Below are 21,490 nucleotides of genomic sequence, written 5' to 3' on the forward strand. Positions count from 1 at the left end.
CCTCGAAACACACACGCACACATACACACACACAATCGTTTGGAAATAGAAAAGAAAAAAAAAAAGGAAGAAGAAGAAGACAAACACCAAAAGCGAAAAATAGTGACAATTTAAATTGCATAAATTATTTCATGCTTTTGTTCCACCAAATACGCGTTTGCGTCGATGAAACCGGATATGTGTTGATTACCATTATCTAATAAACTTTCCCGGTGCATATGCTTTCATTGGTTATCGTAATTTCCGTTTTCCTACTTTTACGTACAAAGCCCTTGCATAATTTTCTTAACCATTTCAGTCTTATCTTAGCCATTCTGTCCTTATATATATGATGTCTGGTTTTTTGACATCATCTGTCTTCGTTCGTTCGTTCGTTCGTTCGTTCTTATGCCCTACCAAAACCTTAACTTAGTTTTAAAAAACTAATTTTTGCAGGAGAATTAAGACTAATTTGTGTTCATGAGAGAAAATTCTTAAATTAAATAAAATCTACCTTTCTGAACAAACACTAAATAAGACTTAAATAGTTCCGTAAAAAAATATGCTTGCGTAGTTCCCACAGCCAGTGCTTCTTCACGCTCATGATGGCAATGCAAATTGTTAAACCTTCGCAAGTTAACAACGTAATTCAAAGAGGGAAAAAGACGCACCTTTATAAGTGTTTGAGCTTCACCACTGAGTTTTTTTTTCAAATTCGACCGATAAATACATGGATGGACTATATGTGGATCGCTCGTAAAACATTGTCTTGATAAAATTTCTTTACGTTCGTTTCCCGTCTTCGAGACAAAACATATCAGTGTATCATATTTCATTACAGTGCTTGCGAACTATTCGTGGAACACAAATACTTGGGGGGTCGTTAAGTCGTTGCTTTTCAAAACACTCATAACAATGAAAGTATTTGCCCCAAAAATGCGTAATATAAGGCAATTTATTTTTAGTAAGAAACTTGAATTTTGACTGCACAAGTTTATTAACTAATTTCAGGTCCGCCATCATGTTGCAAGCCTGTCAGCAAGTTCTTGCACTCTAAGTATATCTTAAGTAGGGTTACAATTATTCTGAAAACTATTATTAATTCTCACAATACCTCCCATCAGTTTCAACTTGGTTCGAAACATATAACTTTGCCGCTGCGAGGGTTGATTACTTCGCGTGTTTCATCTGCTTCTACAGGTGAATCATCGATTTGCTAAACGACTTTCGCTAGTTTCAATCTATCAGTTGATATGGTTTTTTCTGCCTTTACTTGAATTGCAAAGGTTCTATCAGTCGGTTTATAAGCTTTTTGGGTCTGAGTGTAAAGGCTTCAATACGTTATCGTTGTTAAAAACACATAGAAATATGTAGTCACGTATATAGTCATTCCATGTCGACTTACTTTCCTATGTCTGTATGTTTTGCATATTCTCGCAAAACTCTCTCTACCTAGCCGTTATTCGCCGTGTTTAAGTCTTCTCAGCTGCGAATTGACCAAGGAGTTGTAAAGTTGTACCATAGACTAATTCACTAGGTATGTAGCCAGTACCAGTGTTTACTGAACTGCGCACTAGTGGTAAAACATCCGCCCATTTTGTAAACGTGTGACATTTAATAGCATTTTTGCAAAGATGGATGCCATTGTTCGATTTGGTCGTTACTACAATAATATCTCCCAAAGGTATGGCTTCCTGTGATCTGGTTACTCTGTCAATATATATAAGGCAGTGTCTGTAATTTTTTGAGGAAGTTAATAAACGAATGATGTGTTTAAAACGTTTTTCAGGGACCTCTAGGTTACCGATCGGTGTTTTGATATGTCTCATATCCATTTTGCTATGTCCGTCTTCATTGATGGCCGCACGGACCATTGAGTAACAATGACAAGTTATGCATAATATCAAATATTTCTTTTTGCAAACAGGTATGGAGCAATCACACGGAAGTTCTAAATTTGAATTTGATTTTCTTCGAAATATGGGGTGTATGATGAGGATTGGAGCAAATTTTCTAACTTTCATCAGAATCTTGATCACTTGCTAATGACCCGTAATCAATACTAGACTCAGTTTCAATAAGCGACAGAGAACCACCTGTTACATTATTTTTTTTCTTTCGGTACTGTGATGTCGAATATCGCCCAAGTGACGTAGTTGCCTTAACGAAGCTTTGTCCAATTTTCGGCACAAAGGAAACGTAAGAGGTTTGTGATCAGTTTAGATGGTAAATGTGTACGCTTCCAAGAAATAATGGAAATGTTTAAGATCGGAATATATTGCTTGCAGTTCTCCGTACATTTTTTTCTTTTAAAAATCCAACGGTACCCAACAATCGTTAACGTATTATTGTAGAACTGCTTCCATACCAAAATCTGAAATGTCAATCCAAAGTAATAAAAGTGATGCTTCGATCGGGTAGGCTAGAAGTGAAGCGTCGGTAAGTTGTTTTTTGTAACAATCGAAAGCGTTTCTTAGCTCATCTGTTCAATAAATTCTTCATTTATCGTTTTCCTTTGGTCTTTTTTGAAGTCGTCCAGAACTTTCCACAAAAAGGTAATAAGACCAAGAAATTGGCTAAGACGGTTTTTCTATTGCTTTTACACGTTCAGTATTCGGTAATAATTCTTTTGATGCCATTAAAAAAAATTTTCTAGAAAATCAGTACCGATATGTGATTGTGGAACATATGCAACTATAGTTTTCTTTCTAAATGGTTGTCTTAAATTTAGGTTTAAATGCAAAACATTTTTTCAGTGTTGACAATTGGATTATTTGCGGCTTGAAAGTGGAATTTGTTTGGGTTAGAACATTTTCGAGATATAGATGGCGGAATTACTGATATCTCGCTTCCTATATCTATGAAGACCTTACCGTTTGAAAAATTGTCTCGTAGAAAATAGCGAGATATTATAAGTTTTCCTCCATCAGTCGCCTTGTACGAAGGATTTACTTGTTTTCCGTTTGACATTTGTTAGCCTGAACATCCAACTTGAAATGATATCAACAAAATCATGCCGATGACGTAGATGATACTCTTTCATTGCGGCTGCCGCTTCTATTTTGGTTTCGTATTCGGTCATGGAACTTAATTGCAGCGAAACGCTTCGACAACTCAGTGATTTGTGTCTGTCACTGTGTTTACTGAAGGACAATCTAAGTAGTCATTAATCTTGTCTGCTATAATGATGAGTTTGGTTAGGCTGCCTGAGCCGATTGACAAAACAACTTTAATCGTTGACGGTAAACGTTGGAGCCATGAAGATTTCAGGGGATCATCTGACATTTTTAGGGAAGATACTTGACGCATTTCACGTTAAAGGGCTGAATGTTTTCTATCATCAAGATGAACATTTTGTAACAATTTTTGCAATCTTGGTTCTTCGGAAGGCGAGTGATAGTCTTTGAGAAAGTTAATTCCACCAGGTGAAATATTAATTTAAATGCTACGTTATTGCGGCCGCAAGTCACTTATTCCTTCGGATTCTGGCATTTTTGATGATAATTGATAAGCGCACTTGTAAGTAACAAAATGTTTCATGAAAAAACAAGCAATTGCATAAGTGTATGTTTTCAGTTCAAGTAGAAAATGTGGTTATTTATTCTTTCGTCGGAGTCACCAATGTGGCGTCGTTAAGTCATTGCTTGTCAAAATAGTGTGACACAACAAGTGCTCACAGTAATAAAAATATTCTTGAACAAAGACATAATCGCAATTTATTTTTTATTAAGAAACACGAATTTATTAATTAATTTCAGGTCTGCCAACCTTTTGCAAGTCTACTAACTTTTTCTTACACTCTAAATATGTTATAGCAGTGTTACCATCAATCTCTTAAAACTATTTATTAATCCCAATAAATACTTAGGTAAAAATTAATGGTCAGTGGGTGAAAAGTGATGGACGAAAAAGGAATAATGTTTTTGAAATAAAACAATAAATCGTTTTAAGTGCTGCATACATGTACACAAGCTTAATATACTCTTATCAAAGGTAGTGTACGATAGAATCAGAAAATGTTAAAAAAAATAAAACGATTCCTCTCTGATGCAAAAGAGGTGTTTATAGCAGTAGTGTGAGTGTAAATGTTTGTTGACGTTACATTTTGAAGATATATATACTTATATATAGAATTGCGTGTTAATAGTGCTTCAGTCTATATATTTCGCTAGGGCTGTGTAATGAGGTGTAATAGGATGCTTCTGATTACATAACTGTATAAATTTGCAATTTTCAATGAAACATATCTTCTTTGGCTTGGAATTTATTGTTGAAAGAACCGGTTGAAGTTGAATACATTGCAATTTGCTTCTTCATATGTTATTTATTTGTTCATAAAATGTTGCCATTTCCTACGTGTTTCTTACACTTAATTATTGATTTACGCAGATTTGCATAAATGGACTCATCTTTCAAGTCATACTTATTGATAAAATGTTTTTTCAATTTTGCATACCATCCGGGCACGAAGTATATATATATATATATATATGAATAAATAATCTTTTGTTTTTCGAACATATTTCTGCCCTCTTACTTAGCTACCTTTTTACGAACAATAGATACGAATTCGTGTATGTATATAATAATTGTCAAGTGTTTTTATTATTATTATTTTTGCTTTTTTTTTTTTTTTTTTTCATCTTCTGTTTGTTTTAATATCAATCACTCTTGTGTAAAGTGTCAGACTCTTATTGTGTTAGAGATTTTTTCCGTGCGTCCCCCCCTCACCTTTTTTTTATACTTTTTTATGTTTTTTGTTTTGTCGTCTCTTCTGCTATGGACAAAGAATGCAATACAAGGTGCCGAAGAAAAGTACATTTGGATACATGAAGAGTAAAAGGAAAGGGTCTTGCATCACTTTGTAGTTCATATGAGTGTTGATGGTAACAATATTTAAGACGCATTCATTGGTTTAATTTTTTGTCGAAGTTGCATGAATACTGTGTATCTCATTCATCTTAAGCTATGAGACTTGTTGTCGGCTACTTAATGCAAATCGGACTTGTGTTAGAAAACACAAAGATTATCGTGTGTGAATAAAACTAATACATGTTTGCTTTAAGCATTAGAATTAAGCTTAAAGGCATCCTATAGTAGCACCTGCTGGTTATATGGTTTAAATTTACCTAATTTGGTTTAACATATCTAATGCCGTGCCTGCTCTAATGGAACTTTCATTCTTATTAACAGCTATTTATAACTTTCACTTTTTTACACAAACTTAGTACTTAATAAAAGTTGAAAAATTTCTAGGATGTCAAAAATTTCGTAATAATAATTTAAAACTAAGACATTTTCACATACATTACATACTAGTGATCACTTTCCAATCATAATCGATTCCAAAGTCCTCTGTTATTCGAAATTCCTCCTAGCTAAAGCGGATTGGATCAATTACTCCAAACAGGCCGAGTGTAAAGCGATTCGCAAGGCTGCTCATCTCTCTATTCCTCAATCCAGCAGCTTTCTTAAACGAGCTAGGCTTCGTTGGTGGAACAACACGCCTTCGCTATTGAGGAAAAACAAAGTGGATCTATGACACCGCTTTAAAAGATGTCCTCATCATGATCATTTGTTATGATAATTGGAAAATTGCATATCTACCTTAGAACTTGAAAGTTGTTTCTCCAAATCAAAGGCGAGGACACCTGATCTAGACCGCATCTCATACCAAATGTGCTCTGTCTAATTCAAGTAAAAGAGAATTGCTGGACTTATATAATACGGTATTTTTGACTGGCCATATACCCTACATGTGGAAACTGGCAGCAGTTGCTCCAATTCCTATGTCAAAAAATTTCTCCAATTTCTCTCGTCCAATCTCTCTTTTATCTTGCCTTTCAAAAGTAGTAGAAAAGATTATGGCATCTAGACTATCTTGGTTTCTTGAGTCCAAGAACCTGATTACAAAGCAACAAGTTGGTTTCAAAAGGGGTAGAGGGTGCGCAGACGCTCTTTTACGCATTGACTATTTTGCGAGCAGCGCAATTTCCGAACGGAATCATGTAACAATTCTCTCAATTGATTTCGAAGAAGCATTTGACAGAATTGGTCTTCATGTTATTTTAAGACTCTTGAAACCATGGAACGTTGGACCCGAATTCTTTAACTACATCAAATCATTCATGTCGCATCGGCGGTTTAAAGTTAGAATCAACAATCATCTCTCTGATTCCTTTCCGCTAGTGAATGGCATTTCGCAAGGATCCCGTTTTTTTGTCACGCTTTTCCAGATCACCTTCTACGAAATTAGCAAAATTCCTTGCGTGTACCAAGAGTCGAACATTGTTTCTACGCGGACGATGTATACATTTTTACAAAAGAAAATGATAGCACGAAGGCCATCAACATCCTCGAATCTATTGCATGAGAGATCTCCACATGAGCAAACTCGTCAGGGGCTAAAAAAAATGTACATTTGTCGAAAGCAGATATGCGATATAGGCAATCTACTGAAGCATATTAATGACTTACCAGTAAAAAACGTGCAGACGCTCCATATTCTCGGGCTCACGTTTTCCAACAAATATCGTTGGAAAACACACTGTCTTCGGTTAAAAAATTCTATTTTAACAAGGGTGAATTTCACACAGTCCGTTGCTTGGAAAAGCCATGCGCACATTAACACTATTGCTTATCTTACCAAAATGTTTGTTTTAAGCAAAATTGACTACACCTTGATAATTTATGGCAATAGCTGCAAATCTAATATCAACATCCTCAAGCCGGTCTATCACCAAGCCCTCAGACCGAATTGTTGTGCTTTCGGGACGACGCCCACAAACAATATTATAATTGATATTGGTCTCTCAGCTTTAAAAGGTAGACTTTATGACTTAAAAGCTAAAATTGTCCCCAAGCTTCTTAATTCAAGCAAATCTATTCTCGGTGAAGACGTGAGAAAGATTATTATTGCCAAGAAAATTCGAAAGCCATCATCTACAATTGATCATACGTCGCAAAGGAATTGAACATTCCCCTAAAACTTTTCCGCTATTTTCGTGTTAGACCTCCATAGATTTTGAAAGACAGCTCTTTTGACATTTCGCTGTCTATGCACAAGAAAGGAGATACTCCAAATTACATCTCCAGGAATCTAATAGCTAAAAATAAAACCCAAGTCCTGGAGAGTAACGGTTGGAATCCTTGGAATCTTCTTGCCTGCCACCTGCTTGTGCCGTGGTAGATGCTTCAGGACAAGTTCTTCTCAATCACATATTTCACGAAAGTACTTCAACTTTCACAACCCAAGCCAGAGCTATCGTTCACGCTGCGAACCATTTCCATAAAAACAAACTCAAAACCATCATTGTTACTGACAGTTTGTCTGTATTACAAGCTATACGGAATCCTTCGACTTCGATTTGAAGCACTATCGACTAATTAAGAAATATTACTACAAGACCCGGCGAAAAAATTAAAATGTTATGGGTACCTAGCCATATCAGTTTATTGGGAAATGAGCAAGCTGATCGAACGGCGAAGTATGCTGCTTCTGCGCCCCTAATTATGGATGATGTCATGGAAAAGTTGGATGTTCAAAGACACATTGGAAGAAAAGTTAAAGACAAAATTATCGAAGCGAATCTACAATAGCATCATCAGCACTACTCTTCTATTAACCCTCAATTAGTCCTTCACCTTTATATCCACCAAATGTTGAGAAAATCAAGATCCAAACATTTTCGAGAATTCTCCTTGGTCATAAAATTGCAACTCACCAGTAGATCTTGAAGAATAAGTTTACCTTAGCTAGAAGAATTGCATTTGTCAGCTACAGAACAGAATATCAATACAATATATTACTTTATCAAAACTCCTAGGTCCAATATCTAATGCACTTTTATAAATTAGAGCCGATAGCCTGTGTTGCTAGTGCTCAATGCCTTTCTTTTTGGTCTAAGAATTTATTTCATTTGTCGAAAATTATTAATAATAAGACGTTTTCAAGATTTTTGCTGAACGAGTTTTCTTTATGTGACTTAGCAAATTTCAAACGGATTCGACGCTTGGAGTTATCAGGCAAGTTTTGCAGGCAATAGATTACTGCGACTTTCAAGTCGGTATACCCGGCCTTTTTTACGGTAGACCGTATTTTACGATTAGTATCCAGTCGTAACTGTAATGGGTGCGCGATCGATAAAGACATAGCTCTTATCGATTGGATACATATCATCCAGGTTGCTGCCACTGCTTACCTGCACTCAATGCCCGTCTGTGTCCGTCAAACCATTACACGCATAGAGGACCCTCTCCCCTCCAGGGTATTCGAACTGATTACTATCAATCACTAGCTGATAAAATATTATTTGTTGAAAAGACGAACGGCAAACCCTTGTGAAAGAACGACCCAAATAAGAAAGAATTATTGTAAATTCTTTAAATACTTTAACTTATGTCATAAATTTGTGAAATATGTATTCAATTATGAGTTACGTGATTATTAAATTGTACGCTTTATTAATGTTACTTCGTAGTGTTATATTACGTAATACGAAATGTGATGTGCAATGCTTGTAAAATAGGAAATAAGAAAATTGCAGTGAACCATCAATGGCGTGGAAGCATTTCTCTTGAAGAAATGTCATTGTTAAAGGAGAATCGTGCGCTTAACTCTGCTCGCAGTCATACTTTCGGATAAACGGAAATTGCCTTTTTTCCCAAATCAATGAAAACTTTGAAGCTCAAAGTTCAAGTTCATAACTCAATGTGACGTTCTTGATGTACAAAGTAAACTGCTTGAATCCCGCCCACAAGAAAATTTCAATGCCCCATTTTAAATAATTCTGTGGAGCTTGTTCAAAGTGGCCAATGAAATGAATAAGTGAATCTCGTAATCGGCTGGACATCATTATCTCTGATTTATCAATACCTCTAGACTACGTTCTGGCTATAATCATTCGGAAAATCGGAAGGGTGCTAAGTATTAATACGTCAACGAATTTCAAAATATATTATTAAAAGATGTTATACCATCTGAAGAAGAACTATATAGGTTCGCATTTGTTGCAATTCTTATAATAGAAACATTTTTTGGCCAAATTCATTCAAGAATTTACCTAAATGCGCATCGGACAACTAACGCTTATAACGCTTAAAACCATGTCTGCCAAAAACTGTTAAAAGGCAGGAAAGTTATGAACAGCAACACGGTAAACGGCGGTGTGTCGCAAATCATTCTTGTTAAGCGGGATAGGCTCCAAACTCAGCATGATTATTAGGGACTTGCGAATAAATAAAATAAATTCAAACTGTTTTCTTGTTTATGTTATCATATCAATTATAGCAGACTATCGTTAATTTACCTAATTTTTGTTACCTGACTTGTACTACAAATACATTTGTGACCTTAGTTTGTGTGAGTGACTTTACATTAATTAATTTTATAAAAGATTACTAGGGAAATGTTGGAATACTTTTAATCGCCTATTATCGTTTCATGTTTATTAATAATAATTTTTAGACATATCGACAATACTAATTAATTTATTATTATTAATTTGGCAGAGGTGGTGATGTTGACCTCTTCACGTATTCAAGAGTATAAAGTTGAAGTTAATATTTAAATGTGTCTTTGAGACATTGCTTAACTTTGTTCATAGAATTAGTTTATGATGAGAGCAAGCTCCTTATTGGAGCAGGAGATATTGGGACGTTCGATTTGTTTACATTCTACAATAATAATCGTGTTATAATGGGTAACTTTAATTTTGACTTATTTCAGTCATTTCGTTCTTTTCACCTCAGTCCGTCCGGCTAAGCGTAACTCCATGCTAAGCCGCTTTAATCTTCAACAGCAACCTTTGTGTCCCATACAGATTACTTTCCGATAGATGAAAATCTTACTTCAGTTAATTATAGTTAAGCAACAATTGCTGACATCATTTATCATTCTCTTTTCTCTGTTTACCTTACTTTGACTTTGCCTAACTAGCTTAGTTGACATGTTGCAACCACAACAACAAAAAAATTATATTACCTTTGCATAAATAAATATAACAGTATCGTATCTGCTTTAAGTCATTGTCGGTTTCCTCTCGCTTATCTATCGGAGAAGTCCGTTAGTACACAGTGTGATTGAACGTGCGTTTTATGATCTACTTGCCACATACCCTATACCGCCTTCATGAAACCATCACGTTTTCACTCTAAGCAGAATAGCATTATAATTTTTGCTAGGCTTTGCGTGAGACATGCATACGAATGAGAACAAGAAACTTGGCTGTATTTGATTCTTGCTAGAGATCCCAGAGACATTAGCTTTTCACAGTCAATTTTCAATATGTTTTTATAGATTCAATTTTACAAAATGATAGCGATCTTTACACTCATATATTTAATGTGTGCTGTATCTTTAACTTAAACTTTTATTTTATCCATCACACATCCATACAACATTACTTTCGATTTGTTCTTAAATATATATATATATATTAATATATATATATTTTTATATATATATTAATAATTTTTAGTTTAAGTTTTATCGCAATCATAACAATTTTTATAAATATTTCTAACACGTGCTGTCCTTACTTTTAAATTTTACTTTGTTCTTTTTCCTCAATTTTTTAAGTGTTCTTTTCATATAATAATACATATATTTTCTTTCGTTTAAGTTTGACAAAAATACATATGCATAACTCGTGTTGTCCTTTTCACTGTGTTATTGAAGAGTCTTAACTTTTCTTCAACAGCTCGCTATTCGTGTTCTCTCGAAACGAAAACGAAATGTTCGCTTTGCTATGTTGTTTCGTGTGTTAGTCTGTCAATGAGTAAGTGAGCATGAATTGGAATAATGGAAAGCAAGTGCATAAAGCAATACTCACCAATTATTCATACAGACGGACTTTTGTTTTTTCATTATTCGATTCTTTTGCTTTCATTATTGAAAATTTTTAAATTATAAAAAGAGTTTTGCTTAGTGATGTTCCGCTATCTCATCGGTCATTGGCTTTTTTTTTTCGACAAGAGTAAAGAGAGACCCATATATATCCCCTACATGTATATTACAAAAAAAGTAACATCTTTCTTGGTCTTTCTATTAAGATTGATTACACTGGCCCTGTTTGTGTTTTCACTAACTACGTTTGAGGGGACCGCAAACAGAATTTCTTAAATGAATTATCTCATGATTTTCTGATGTTTTTTTCTAGAATTATTGTATACCTACGCTCGCTTAGATCTGTAGCGTCTCAACATCTATAAAATTGTGACCTACGCAAATGAACTGAGACTTTTGTGTGTGTTGGAAAAAAACGATTTCTATTCCAAGGTCTTCTCTAAGGCAATCTTCCAAAAAGAAGGAGAAGATTGTCTATAGGAAAATGGGATTGTTGGCAATGATACAAATGTACAGATTGTACAATTTAGATGTGAATGAAATATACAACTATTTCATACAAAGCACACCTTCAAAGTCTATGTATCGACTCTGGAGTTTCCTGACTTTTCGTACGATTGATTCAGTTATTTCTCTACTATCAATGAAGTGGATCTCTCTAAGGCTTTTAACTGACTTAATCGATGGAATTTCTTATAATTGCATTTAGTTTCGATCATTCAGCATATTTTGTGAACATAACATTTACCATGTCACAATTTGCTCAGCATTAGAAAATAGGCAAAATTAGGCTAATATCGAAACGTAGATACTTGTCAGTCTTGGACAATTTCCAAAAGTGTAAAACAGCAAGTCGACCAGGGCAGCTATTCTTCATAATTGTCGGTTTGAATTTTAATCTTTTAATTTTGATTACTGAATTAAGTAGAGAATTTCTGTATTAAGATAAAATCTCCATTCTTATCTATGCGAACAGACGGACCTTTCAACCACTTTTGATAGAGTCTCTCAAGCATTGCTCATTGAGAAGCTCTATTAGGATTTTATGTGCCTCATTAAAGATGTGCCTGTCTAAAGATGTAACGTCTACAGATGAAATTACAAGCGCAATTGTGTGCGCTCGGCTTAAAAAGCTAGAAAGAAAGCTAGCTAAAAACTCAATTAAGGGTCTTATTGTAGGCTATAAGCGTTTGCCGACAGAAAAATGACAGGAAAATCAATTCCATTGCTATGTTACGCGGAAATGATGTACCTGACTATGGTTCATATTAATAATTATAATAATTGATATGTTTGTCATTTTGATTATATTAGAAAAGTATAGTAAGAGTAACCTATAAACGTTAGGAAAATATTCCCTATATCTATACTTTTTTTTTTTTTTTTTTTATTTCGCCTTCTTGGCGTCTTTTTGTTTTCGTTTCGTTTTGTCCATTTGTATAGTAATAGATAGTAGATGTTATGATATGCTCCACAAGAATACTTTACAAGCCTGTTTATGACCTCTATTATAAAAGATTTACTATCCAGAATTATGCCCTAGATTTTAAATATGGTACGATAGTGTCTATTAACTTTAAGTACTGACTTCACCTACAGCAATGATTTTATTTGAAACATTTTTCGGATGTTATTGTTCAAAAAGAAAAAATAGTAAAAAAGCATGCATAGACTATTGGCCTTGCCGTTTAAACTTTATTTATTCTATTCATATATCATCACTTTCGGGTAATCGGGTAAAGAATATTTGCCTAATGGACTGGAAACGCTTCTGCAGCGATCTAAATTACATTATAAGGGTCGCATGAACAAGCATGTTTTCTTCTTCATACTCCTTACATTATTCACTTAAATTTATACTTTTTATATGGTTTGTTTAGGGTGTACAATTTTGCCAACTTGCCTCTAAAATGCCACTGAGACGGTGACAGTAAAGAAAACTAAAAAAAATTTAAAAAAATGAAATTTTCATTTAATGGACAAACAACGAAAAAACTTTCTTCCTTTTGGAAGCAAAAATACTCTGATTTGGTCTTGTGCTTTACTCATAATGTTTGGTCGATTTTATACTGTTTGCTATACTAGCCCGCCTGTAAAAGCTTTCAAGCTTTTTATAAATTTGAATTCCATAGCATGACTTGAGCTCCATATCATGCATTGTCTTTTTTACCAAACATATCCGCCAAGACGGACGAACGAATGAACGGATAGACTATACATAAATGATGATGACCACACACACTTTGTGGACTCATTGAAGACTTCTTCTGCGCTTACTGCTAACGTTTTCACGAAGTTAACGTATTCCCATACTTCGGCGCGGAGTATTCCAAACAATTTACATCCGATTAGGGCATATATCAGATCATAAGTTTTTCATTTCCAGATTTTCCAGGTGAGCTTTTAGAAATTGTAAAAATAAGACGGGGGCGTTGTTCACTCTTTTGTCGTACTGTCAAAGGTCCTATCCAAAAAACCTCACAACAACACAAACGAAATTATTTTGGATATGTGATTCATAATTTAATGAGCAAAGATCTGAAATTTCTTCTCTTGTTAATTCATTTTAAGATCGTTGAGTAAGCTTTAAAAATTTTGAAATCCTCACTAGCGGATTGAAAACCGAAGGAGTTTTTAGGGCGGCACGATCAAACAGGATGAGTTGGTGAAACATGCGTTTATAGGTTATAGTGGACAATTTTGCAGGAATTTTTCGACTATCTGAAATCGGCGATGCCCGCGCTATAAAAAACTGGATTTAATAACTTTTCTACGTGTGGCACACGTGACGTAAGACGTGACAACGTCTTCTCGCGATTGAAAACTTGTGAAAAAAATTTCGAACCCATAGTAGAATACAATTATAATTTCTCTTTGTTATTAGTTAAGGTTTTTGATAATTTTTCACCGGCAATCGGATGCAAAGCCGGTATGACATTACCGATATGAACAGGCTGTATATCTGTGCTTAGCAATATATTAATGAAAAACAAATATATTTTGCAGGGAGATATGTGTTGAGCGGATCGCTATGATCGATAAAATGATGAATTACTTTTCTTAGGATCACTTGATGTTAACCTTCAATTGTTCAAGGAGCAGTAAGCGGCTGTTTATGATTATCGGTCGATTAACCGCATTGTTAAATTGCCCTATCATTAAGGGCAAACCAATAGGATCCGTCTCGGCACTCACTTCATACCGAGATATAATATTGTAGTACATTGTGTTGAAGTACGGAGCAAAATGTTTGATTAAAGAGGAGGAGATAGGTGTTGTGAACGCTTTCACGCATTTAAAAATTGCACATTTCATTCATATGGTCATACGTTCTTAAAGTTTTTGCATTTATGTTACATACAAATATACGTTTATTTTACAGATTTGCATGCAACAATGATTCTAATGCAATTGTGACGAGAATGGGCGAACTGTTTGCTGCATTAAATAAGTGAGTATCCATCGCAAAAGGATATTTATGTTACTGATGGTGATGGTAAATTGATGTGAATATATATAAATACGAACGGGTTGGCAGAAGAAATGGCATTAAGTCATCATAATGAAGCCAATTTCTGGATTAATAATAATGCGAAAAACGAATCACATCAAATTGTAATAATAACGAAAAGGGAAAGAAAAGAAAATGATTCCTCAACCCTGGATAAATTGCTACAAATTCAACTGAAATAATGCTGCAGAAAATTCAATAGGAGCACATATATATATATATATATATATATATATATATATGCATATAAATAGTGCATTCGAGAAACAATCAAAACTTGAACGAAATAACGATAAAAACATTGACCCTTTGCTATGGCGACAACACATATAGAAACAAGGGGGAAAAAGATAACTTATTAAGTTAAAGTAAAATTGGGAAAACAAAAAGGTAAATTTAACAAAATTGAAGAATGGGCCCATGAGGGTAGTAGCAAAAGTGCGATCGATAAATAAACACACAACTAAACAAGAAGAATAAGGAGTTTATTGATAATAAGAAAAGGAGGTCAGGTATTGGGAATACGTACGTATGAGAAATGGCCCAAAATTTCATCTATAAACCTAATTATAGCATAACTGAATTCAATCATCGCACTCAACGGCTACAACTGCAGCAACAGATTCAAAAGCAAATTCTGAAACCTCGAACATATTTAAATACTGATCGTAGTAACATTGTTAGCAATGATAAGCTGCAAGAAAATATTGCGGCAGAATTACACGCTGACGACGACATGTCAGCTGTATATCAGTGCGGACAGCTAACATCTGTTTTTGATAGCATAAAATGGTCACCCCTAGGAAACAATCAAACGAATGACAGCAACATTAAAAATACCTCGAATACATCGATTCTGTCAATCAAACACTGTGCTCATACTACCGTTTATTTGGATATCCCAAGACCCCCGTCAATACCAACGGCGTCATTAATAAGGAATACACCGCCGTCATTACTATTATCACGATTGTCCCCAAATTATTATTCAACATGTTGCTCGCTCACTTACAATATGTTTGCTGCCTATGCCGAAGCTGTCACTCTGCAAATGAAGTGTAAAACACATTTTAATAGATTGTTACACGTAGGTGGTCATCTCGATATGCGTAGTTTACGTTATCTGATACTAATGGTATTGGTTTATTGGAGTGTACTCACACATGTAGCCGTTGCCACAAATGTCACAACAACTACTACTACTACTACTACTACTACTACTACTACTACTACTACTGCACAGCCTTTCCTGTTACCATTATTACCATCACTTACATCACACAATGACTCATTTGTGCAACAAAGCTTAACGGCATTCGATAGTCAGCACGTAAGTTCATTACGCAACTTTACGTTCACGTTCACAGTTTCGGGTACGATGTCAACTAGTTTATCTAATCAAACATCGAAATCATTAATAACATATGATGCCTCTATGAATAATTTTGCATTCAATATGCGTTCATTAACGCGTCGTGATGCCGCCAATGTGCCTGATCCTGATGCTGAAGATGATGATTCCAGCTATCACGATGAAGAATTCGATGAGTATGAGGCCCTTATTCATAATAAATCTGGTAAGTTTATCAATTAAACAAAGTAGCACGCGCGCACACCATTCCCAAGCTATAGACAGTTGTAAAATTGATTTGAGTGAAAGGCACCGGGGTGCAAGCGTTGAAAAAGTGGAAGAAATGCGGTACGCTTCGAACGTTTTTTATTCATTTCGAAGCGATTAAGGTAGGTAGGTAAGTTAATCCGCTTTAAGAAGGCGACTTGGCCTTCGCGCTTTTATGAAATGCTATTGTGTGTGCGCGGAAAGCAAAATATGTACAAATTGTTCATAGATCGATCATAGCGGATGGATGCGAGGAATGAATATTCATTTTCTAGATTTTAGATTGACTTGACTCAAAGCTCAAAAAGTGTATGTGATTGATTTTATTATGAATTTCCTAATAGTGCTTTAAAGGCGAAGAAAATTCAAGTCTATAGCGAAAGTAATATCAGTATATACGGTACATGGACATGAGCCAATAACAAACATACTTATGATGTCACTGTCATCATTAAATCACTACAGTGCAGCGAACATACGGCGAGAATTTTTTTTATTTTTTTTTTAGTATACAATTAACATACCAACAATACGTGCGGTTTTAACTTTTTAACTTTACATATTTACCGGCAGAGAATGAGTGAACGCATATATATTGTGTGCATACTAGTGGCACTTGGATGAATGTATAGTATAGCTATGACAAGGTTCTTATTGTGGGTTTCTCCTTTTTTTTTATTGACTAGTGCCATAAAACCACAGCCCTTTTACTTATCGCTTTTCCTTTTTTTTGCTTTTGGTTGCTGGAGTAAAATTTATGGCAAAACGAAAACACAAAAAAAAAAAAGAAAAAAGAAAATGTTTTAAAAACAAAGGCAAAAACAAAAACTAAGCAATTGTCACTGAGAATATGAAAATGTAATATGCATGGATGTGATAAATAAATTTTGGGGGGATTACATAAATGCATGTAAATCTTAGTAAAACATATCGTTGAAAAGGTCAAGGAATTTAAGTAATATTCAAATACTTTGCTTACATTTTCCTTTAGCCCCTTTCCAGCGGGAGGGGCTGGATTAGGCAGAATTGAAAACATTGGCCATTGTACGTAGGTTGTTTGCTCTTGTATTCGGTGTTGGCACACCGTTAATACAATAGATTAGGTTTTAAATAGAATCATTGTAATGCTGATCACCATCCAGATGCAAAATAGTGGTTTTCCGTTCAAGAAGATAGAAGAATGGGAAACTTATGCAAAATGGACAAAAATAATTTTAAAAAATTTTAAAAAAATTGCTAAAGAAATTTTCTTTTTATTTTTCGTTTTTTTTTTTTTTTTTTTTTTAGCCAAAGGTAAATATATAGGTGCTCCGTGCAATAATATGAAGTGTGAAACGTCTTTAGTACATGTCACCTGCGAGAAGGAGACATTAACTTGCGGCTGTGAAAAAAATTATCCCGTGCAACTTGGTTTAACCAGGGGATGCGATAAACGTAAGTTCTCTTCCAATTTAATAATAGAACTTTTCATTCCATTTCTCTTATATTAATTATGTTTCCCGATCGAGTAGCAAAAAAATTGGGCGAACAATGTTTTTATGACGAAACATGTCAATACAATGACGAGAATTCCCTCTGTGTTCAGGTGCGACATAATGCATTGTGTCAGTGTGCCTCCGGTTTTCATTCGGTCAGCTATACGAAACCAACCCGTCGAGTGTTTTGTACGCAAGGTAAATATCGAACAACGGAGTATATATATATATATATGTACCTGATTGTTATTACTGAATTGCCGTGTATGTGTTAATCACCGTTTTCTCGATTTTTACTTTCTATACGCAGATCTCGACGAATTGAACTCTGATTTGCCCACACTGCTGGGCGTCTGTCTGGGCATTGGGGTCTTGGCCGGCCTAATATGCATGGTATTGCATCTGTTTAGTAAAACAAAATATCCACGTCATCGAAATTTCGGTGACGCCAATTTACCGCCACCAATTATGTATTCAAGTGAAACAGGTAAAAGCTATTGTTGCTCAAAATACTGTCTATTTCAAGTGTGTAAAAGGCAGTGATGGCTTTGTTATTTGGTTTTTGGAATCTGATATGCCTTCACATTTACCAGGTATACTGTCGACAGTGCAATCTGGTCGTCCATCTTCGCGTTCGAGTATACGTTCTAGTGGTGGTTCTGTCGGTTCCTATGGCAATCGTCGCACATCCTCTGTCGGTGGTACAACTGGTACTGGGGCTTCGAAAGGCATATTGGTCTCGACTTCACGCACAGGTGCGGCTAGATCGGCCGCCATATTGCTTATATCGTGTCACTTGTCAGCCATTTCCAAACAAAATTCACGCGTCTCATCGCGTCAAACTTCCGGTGCCGGCTGTAGTGCAAACTCACGCGATAATCTCGACGAGAACGGTTCCAATCCGGACAGTCGAAGTTGCGATAGCACGCTCTCAATGACGCGTCATCTTCAAAAGCAATTGAATCATCAGCGTCATCTACTCAGTTTCGAACTATCGCCGGCAAAAACCAAAAATCACGATAGAGTTAGAGCGTTGTTGGGCTTGAATGGAATTGATAATTATAGAACCGATGACGATGATTTCAATAGTTTAGAAAATGGTGGTGGTAATCACTTAGAAATTGGTGCTCTACCCACACCGGCCAGTGAAACGCCCTGTTTTGCGGTAAAACTCCTTGACAAAACTAAACTAAACCAGTTAAACAAACAAATTTCAATATACTGCCCGCATCAAACATACAAACAGAATACGGAAAAGAAAAGAAAACAACATGAACAACAACAACACACGACACTCCACTTTTTAATGAAATTTGCGACATAAACGTTAAAATTTTTACACATAACGTAACATATATACGTCTAAATTGCTCAACATTTCGTCTGTTGAACTCAAAAATTGCTCTTATGTCAGCGTCTCTCCTCGTATATACAATTCGTCTGTTGCCTATTTTATTTCGGTCTCATATTTAGTTTCACAGAGATCCAAAAATGACTTGAGTTGTCCTTGTAGGTCATATTTAACTTGTCGTTTATTTTATACCAAAAGCAATTAATTAACAAGACCGTCCAACATTTTTCAACCTACGAAATTATTACAGACTTTTTGGGTTTCTGTTATCAATAGCTCTAGTAACGCTAGTTAGTTAATTAGCAGTAAATCGACGGCTTGCTCTTTCATTCTCATCATTACTATAGACAAAAGATCCTATTAATAGTTTCTTAATACGACGTCACATTCTCTTAAAGGTTTACAAAGCCAGAGCAGATAGATAGATAGATAGATAGATAGATAGTGTTTTTAAGTGAATATGCGCTATGATTTACCGATAAATGTGTATGGACAAAAAAAGCAAACAGTAGCTACGTAAAACGATAAGATTTGTTTTCTTTACTATTGTAAAATATTCGAGAACATAGATCGGCCGGTCGGCGGGTCAAAATCAATCAAAATGACCGTATTAAAGAGACTTTTGGGTTAGAGATTTTCGTATTAAAAAGGTCTTCTAGTAAATGACAAAGTATAATTTATACAGAAGAACATAATTACAAACACAGTTGAATGAACTTTATTTATATAACCGTTCTTTTCGATATCAATGGCTCCCCTGATGTTATTGCATTTTTTATGTATATATATATATAAAGATTTGTGTATATAACATCCATGATGATCGAACTAAATTTTTGTTCATAGTATCTATTTACAATCCTTTTATACCCACCACTGTAAGAAGGGGGTATAATCATATTTTTCATAACATATATAACATAACAAAAGGAAGCTTCAGAGACGCTATTAAGTATATTTTAGGTTGGGGAAAACGAAATCCATTATTTTTTCGGTAGATGGATGCACTGATAGATTTCTCGTAAAGTATCGATCAAACTATTTCAGATTTATGCTCGTTGGAAAGGTGACATTTCGCAGTAAAAAAAATTTTTTTGCTGTTTTTTGTTTGGTGCATTCAGTTGTGAGTTACAGCGTGTTAAAAATGGAAGTGAACAAAGAGAAAATTCGGTACATTTTACAGTTTTCCTTTGACAAAGGCGAACATGCAAGCCGGCAAGGCGGCTAAAATGGTGAATGGTGTTTATGGTTCCGATACTGTAACAGCCAATTATGTGCAATTTTGGTTTCGTAGATTCCGTTCAGGAATTATTGATGTTAAAGATGCACCTCGCACAGGTAGGCCGGTCTTCGAAAATGTCGATAAAATCGGAGAAATGATCGAAGTTGACCGGCATGTTAGCAGTCGTAACATCGCCCAGGAGCTAAAAATCGACCATAAAACAGTTTTAAACCATTTACGCAAAGCTGGATTCAAAACGAAGCTCGATATTTGGGTGCCACACCAATTAACAGAGAAAAACATGATGGATCGAATTTCCATCTGCGAAGCCTTGGCCAAACGGAATGAGATAGACCCATTTCTTAAACGGATGGTGACTGGAGATGAGAAATGGATCACATACGATAACCCTGTGCGAAAACGATCGTGGTCAAAGAGCGGTGAAGCACCTCAAACGGCCAGGAAGGTTTTGCTATGCATTTGGTGGGACTGGAAGGGGATTATTTATTATGAGTTGCTTCCATATGGCCAAACGCTAAATTCTGATCTCTACTGTCAACAACTGGACCGTTTGAAGATAGCGATTGACCAGAAACGGCCAGAATTGGCCAACAGGAGAGGTGTCGTGTTCTACCAGGACAACGCTAGGCCACACACATCTACAGTGACTCGCCAGAAACTTCGGGAGCTTGGTTGGGAAGTTTTAATTCATCCGCCATACAGTCCGGACTTGGCACCAAGCGATTATCATCCTTTTCTTGCATTGCAAAATTTCTTTAATGATAAAAAATTGGAATCTAGGGAGGATTGTGAAAATCGTCTACTAGAGTTTTTTGCAAATAGAGACCAGGACTTCTATGAGAGAGGCATTTTGAAATGGCAACAAATCATACAACAAAACGGTGCATATTTGACCCAAATCGGACAATCCGAAGCATGTTAAATAAACTCTTGAAGTGCATATAAAAATAATGGATTTTTTTTCCCCCAAACTAATATATTCTTGTTCAGGGTGAAATGTTGAGTTGATTAAGTCATGTCTATCCGTGTGTGCGGTGTATGTTGCTGGCACTCTCCTAGTCGCAAAAATGAAGATATCATCTTTAAATTTGATAGAAACATTGGAAATTTGTTCAGGCAGGTTGATATTGAAAATGGACCAAATTAATCCGAGCGGAAGCGCGCAGTGGAGCGTTAACTGAACGCAACTCCCTTTTTTTAACAAAAATTTTTCAATATTTTCTCTTTAATTGGAAATTATTGAAGTCTGAAATTTTCCACATTTACTTTACGAACACACTCTACTGTCTACGTTCAAAAATAAAAGCGATCGACCATGCCCACACAAAGTGACGAGTAAATAAATTTTATTTTTTTCACTTTTTTGAAGATTTTTGAAGCATACTTATGGTAAGACAAACAAGACCAAATGTTTAAAGCTATTTTGTACATTCATCAAATTAAGATTTTTTTGATCTGCCTAAAAAT

The 21,490-nt window shown here is 35.3% G+C and overlaps 1 protein-coding gene across 4 annotated transcripts in view; it reads left to right on the top strand.

Annotated features, from left to right (window-relative positions):
* Nucleotides 1–21,490, top strand: part of LOC119631334 — a 52,613-nt gene that overhangs the window by 16,064 nt on the left and 15,059 nt on the right. The window contains exons 2-6 of one of the 4 annotated variants that reach the window (XM_038023452.1): nt 14,208–15,913; nt 17,242–17,388; nt 17,466–17,627; nt 17,740–17,916; nt 18,023–18,184. In XM_038023452.1, coding sequence (XP_037879380.1) covers nt 14,875–15,913; nt 17,242–17,388; nt 17,466–17,627; nt 17,740–17,916; nt 18,023–18,184 — 1,687 coding nt within the window. In that variant the 5' untranslated portion in view covers nt 14,208–14,874. Of the gene's footprint in view, nt 1–14,207; nt 15,914–17,241; nt 17,389–17,465; nt 17,628–17,739; nt 17,917–18,022; nt 19,806–21,490 lie in introns of those variants that run through there. The other 3 variants (XM_038023453.1, XM_038023450.1, XM_038023451.1) reach the window with 3 other exon arrangements.

The sequence above is a fragment of the Glossina fuscipes genome, unplaced genomic scaffold (genome assembly GCF_014805625.2).
Source record: "Glossina fuscipes isolate IAEA_lab_2018 unplaced genomic scaffold, Yale_Gfus_2 1, whole genome shotgun sequence".
Lineage (NCBI taxonomy): Eukaryota > Metazoa > Arthropoda > Insecta > Diptera > Glossinidae > Glossina > Glossina fuscipes.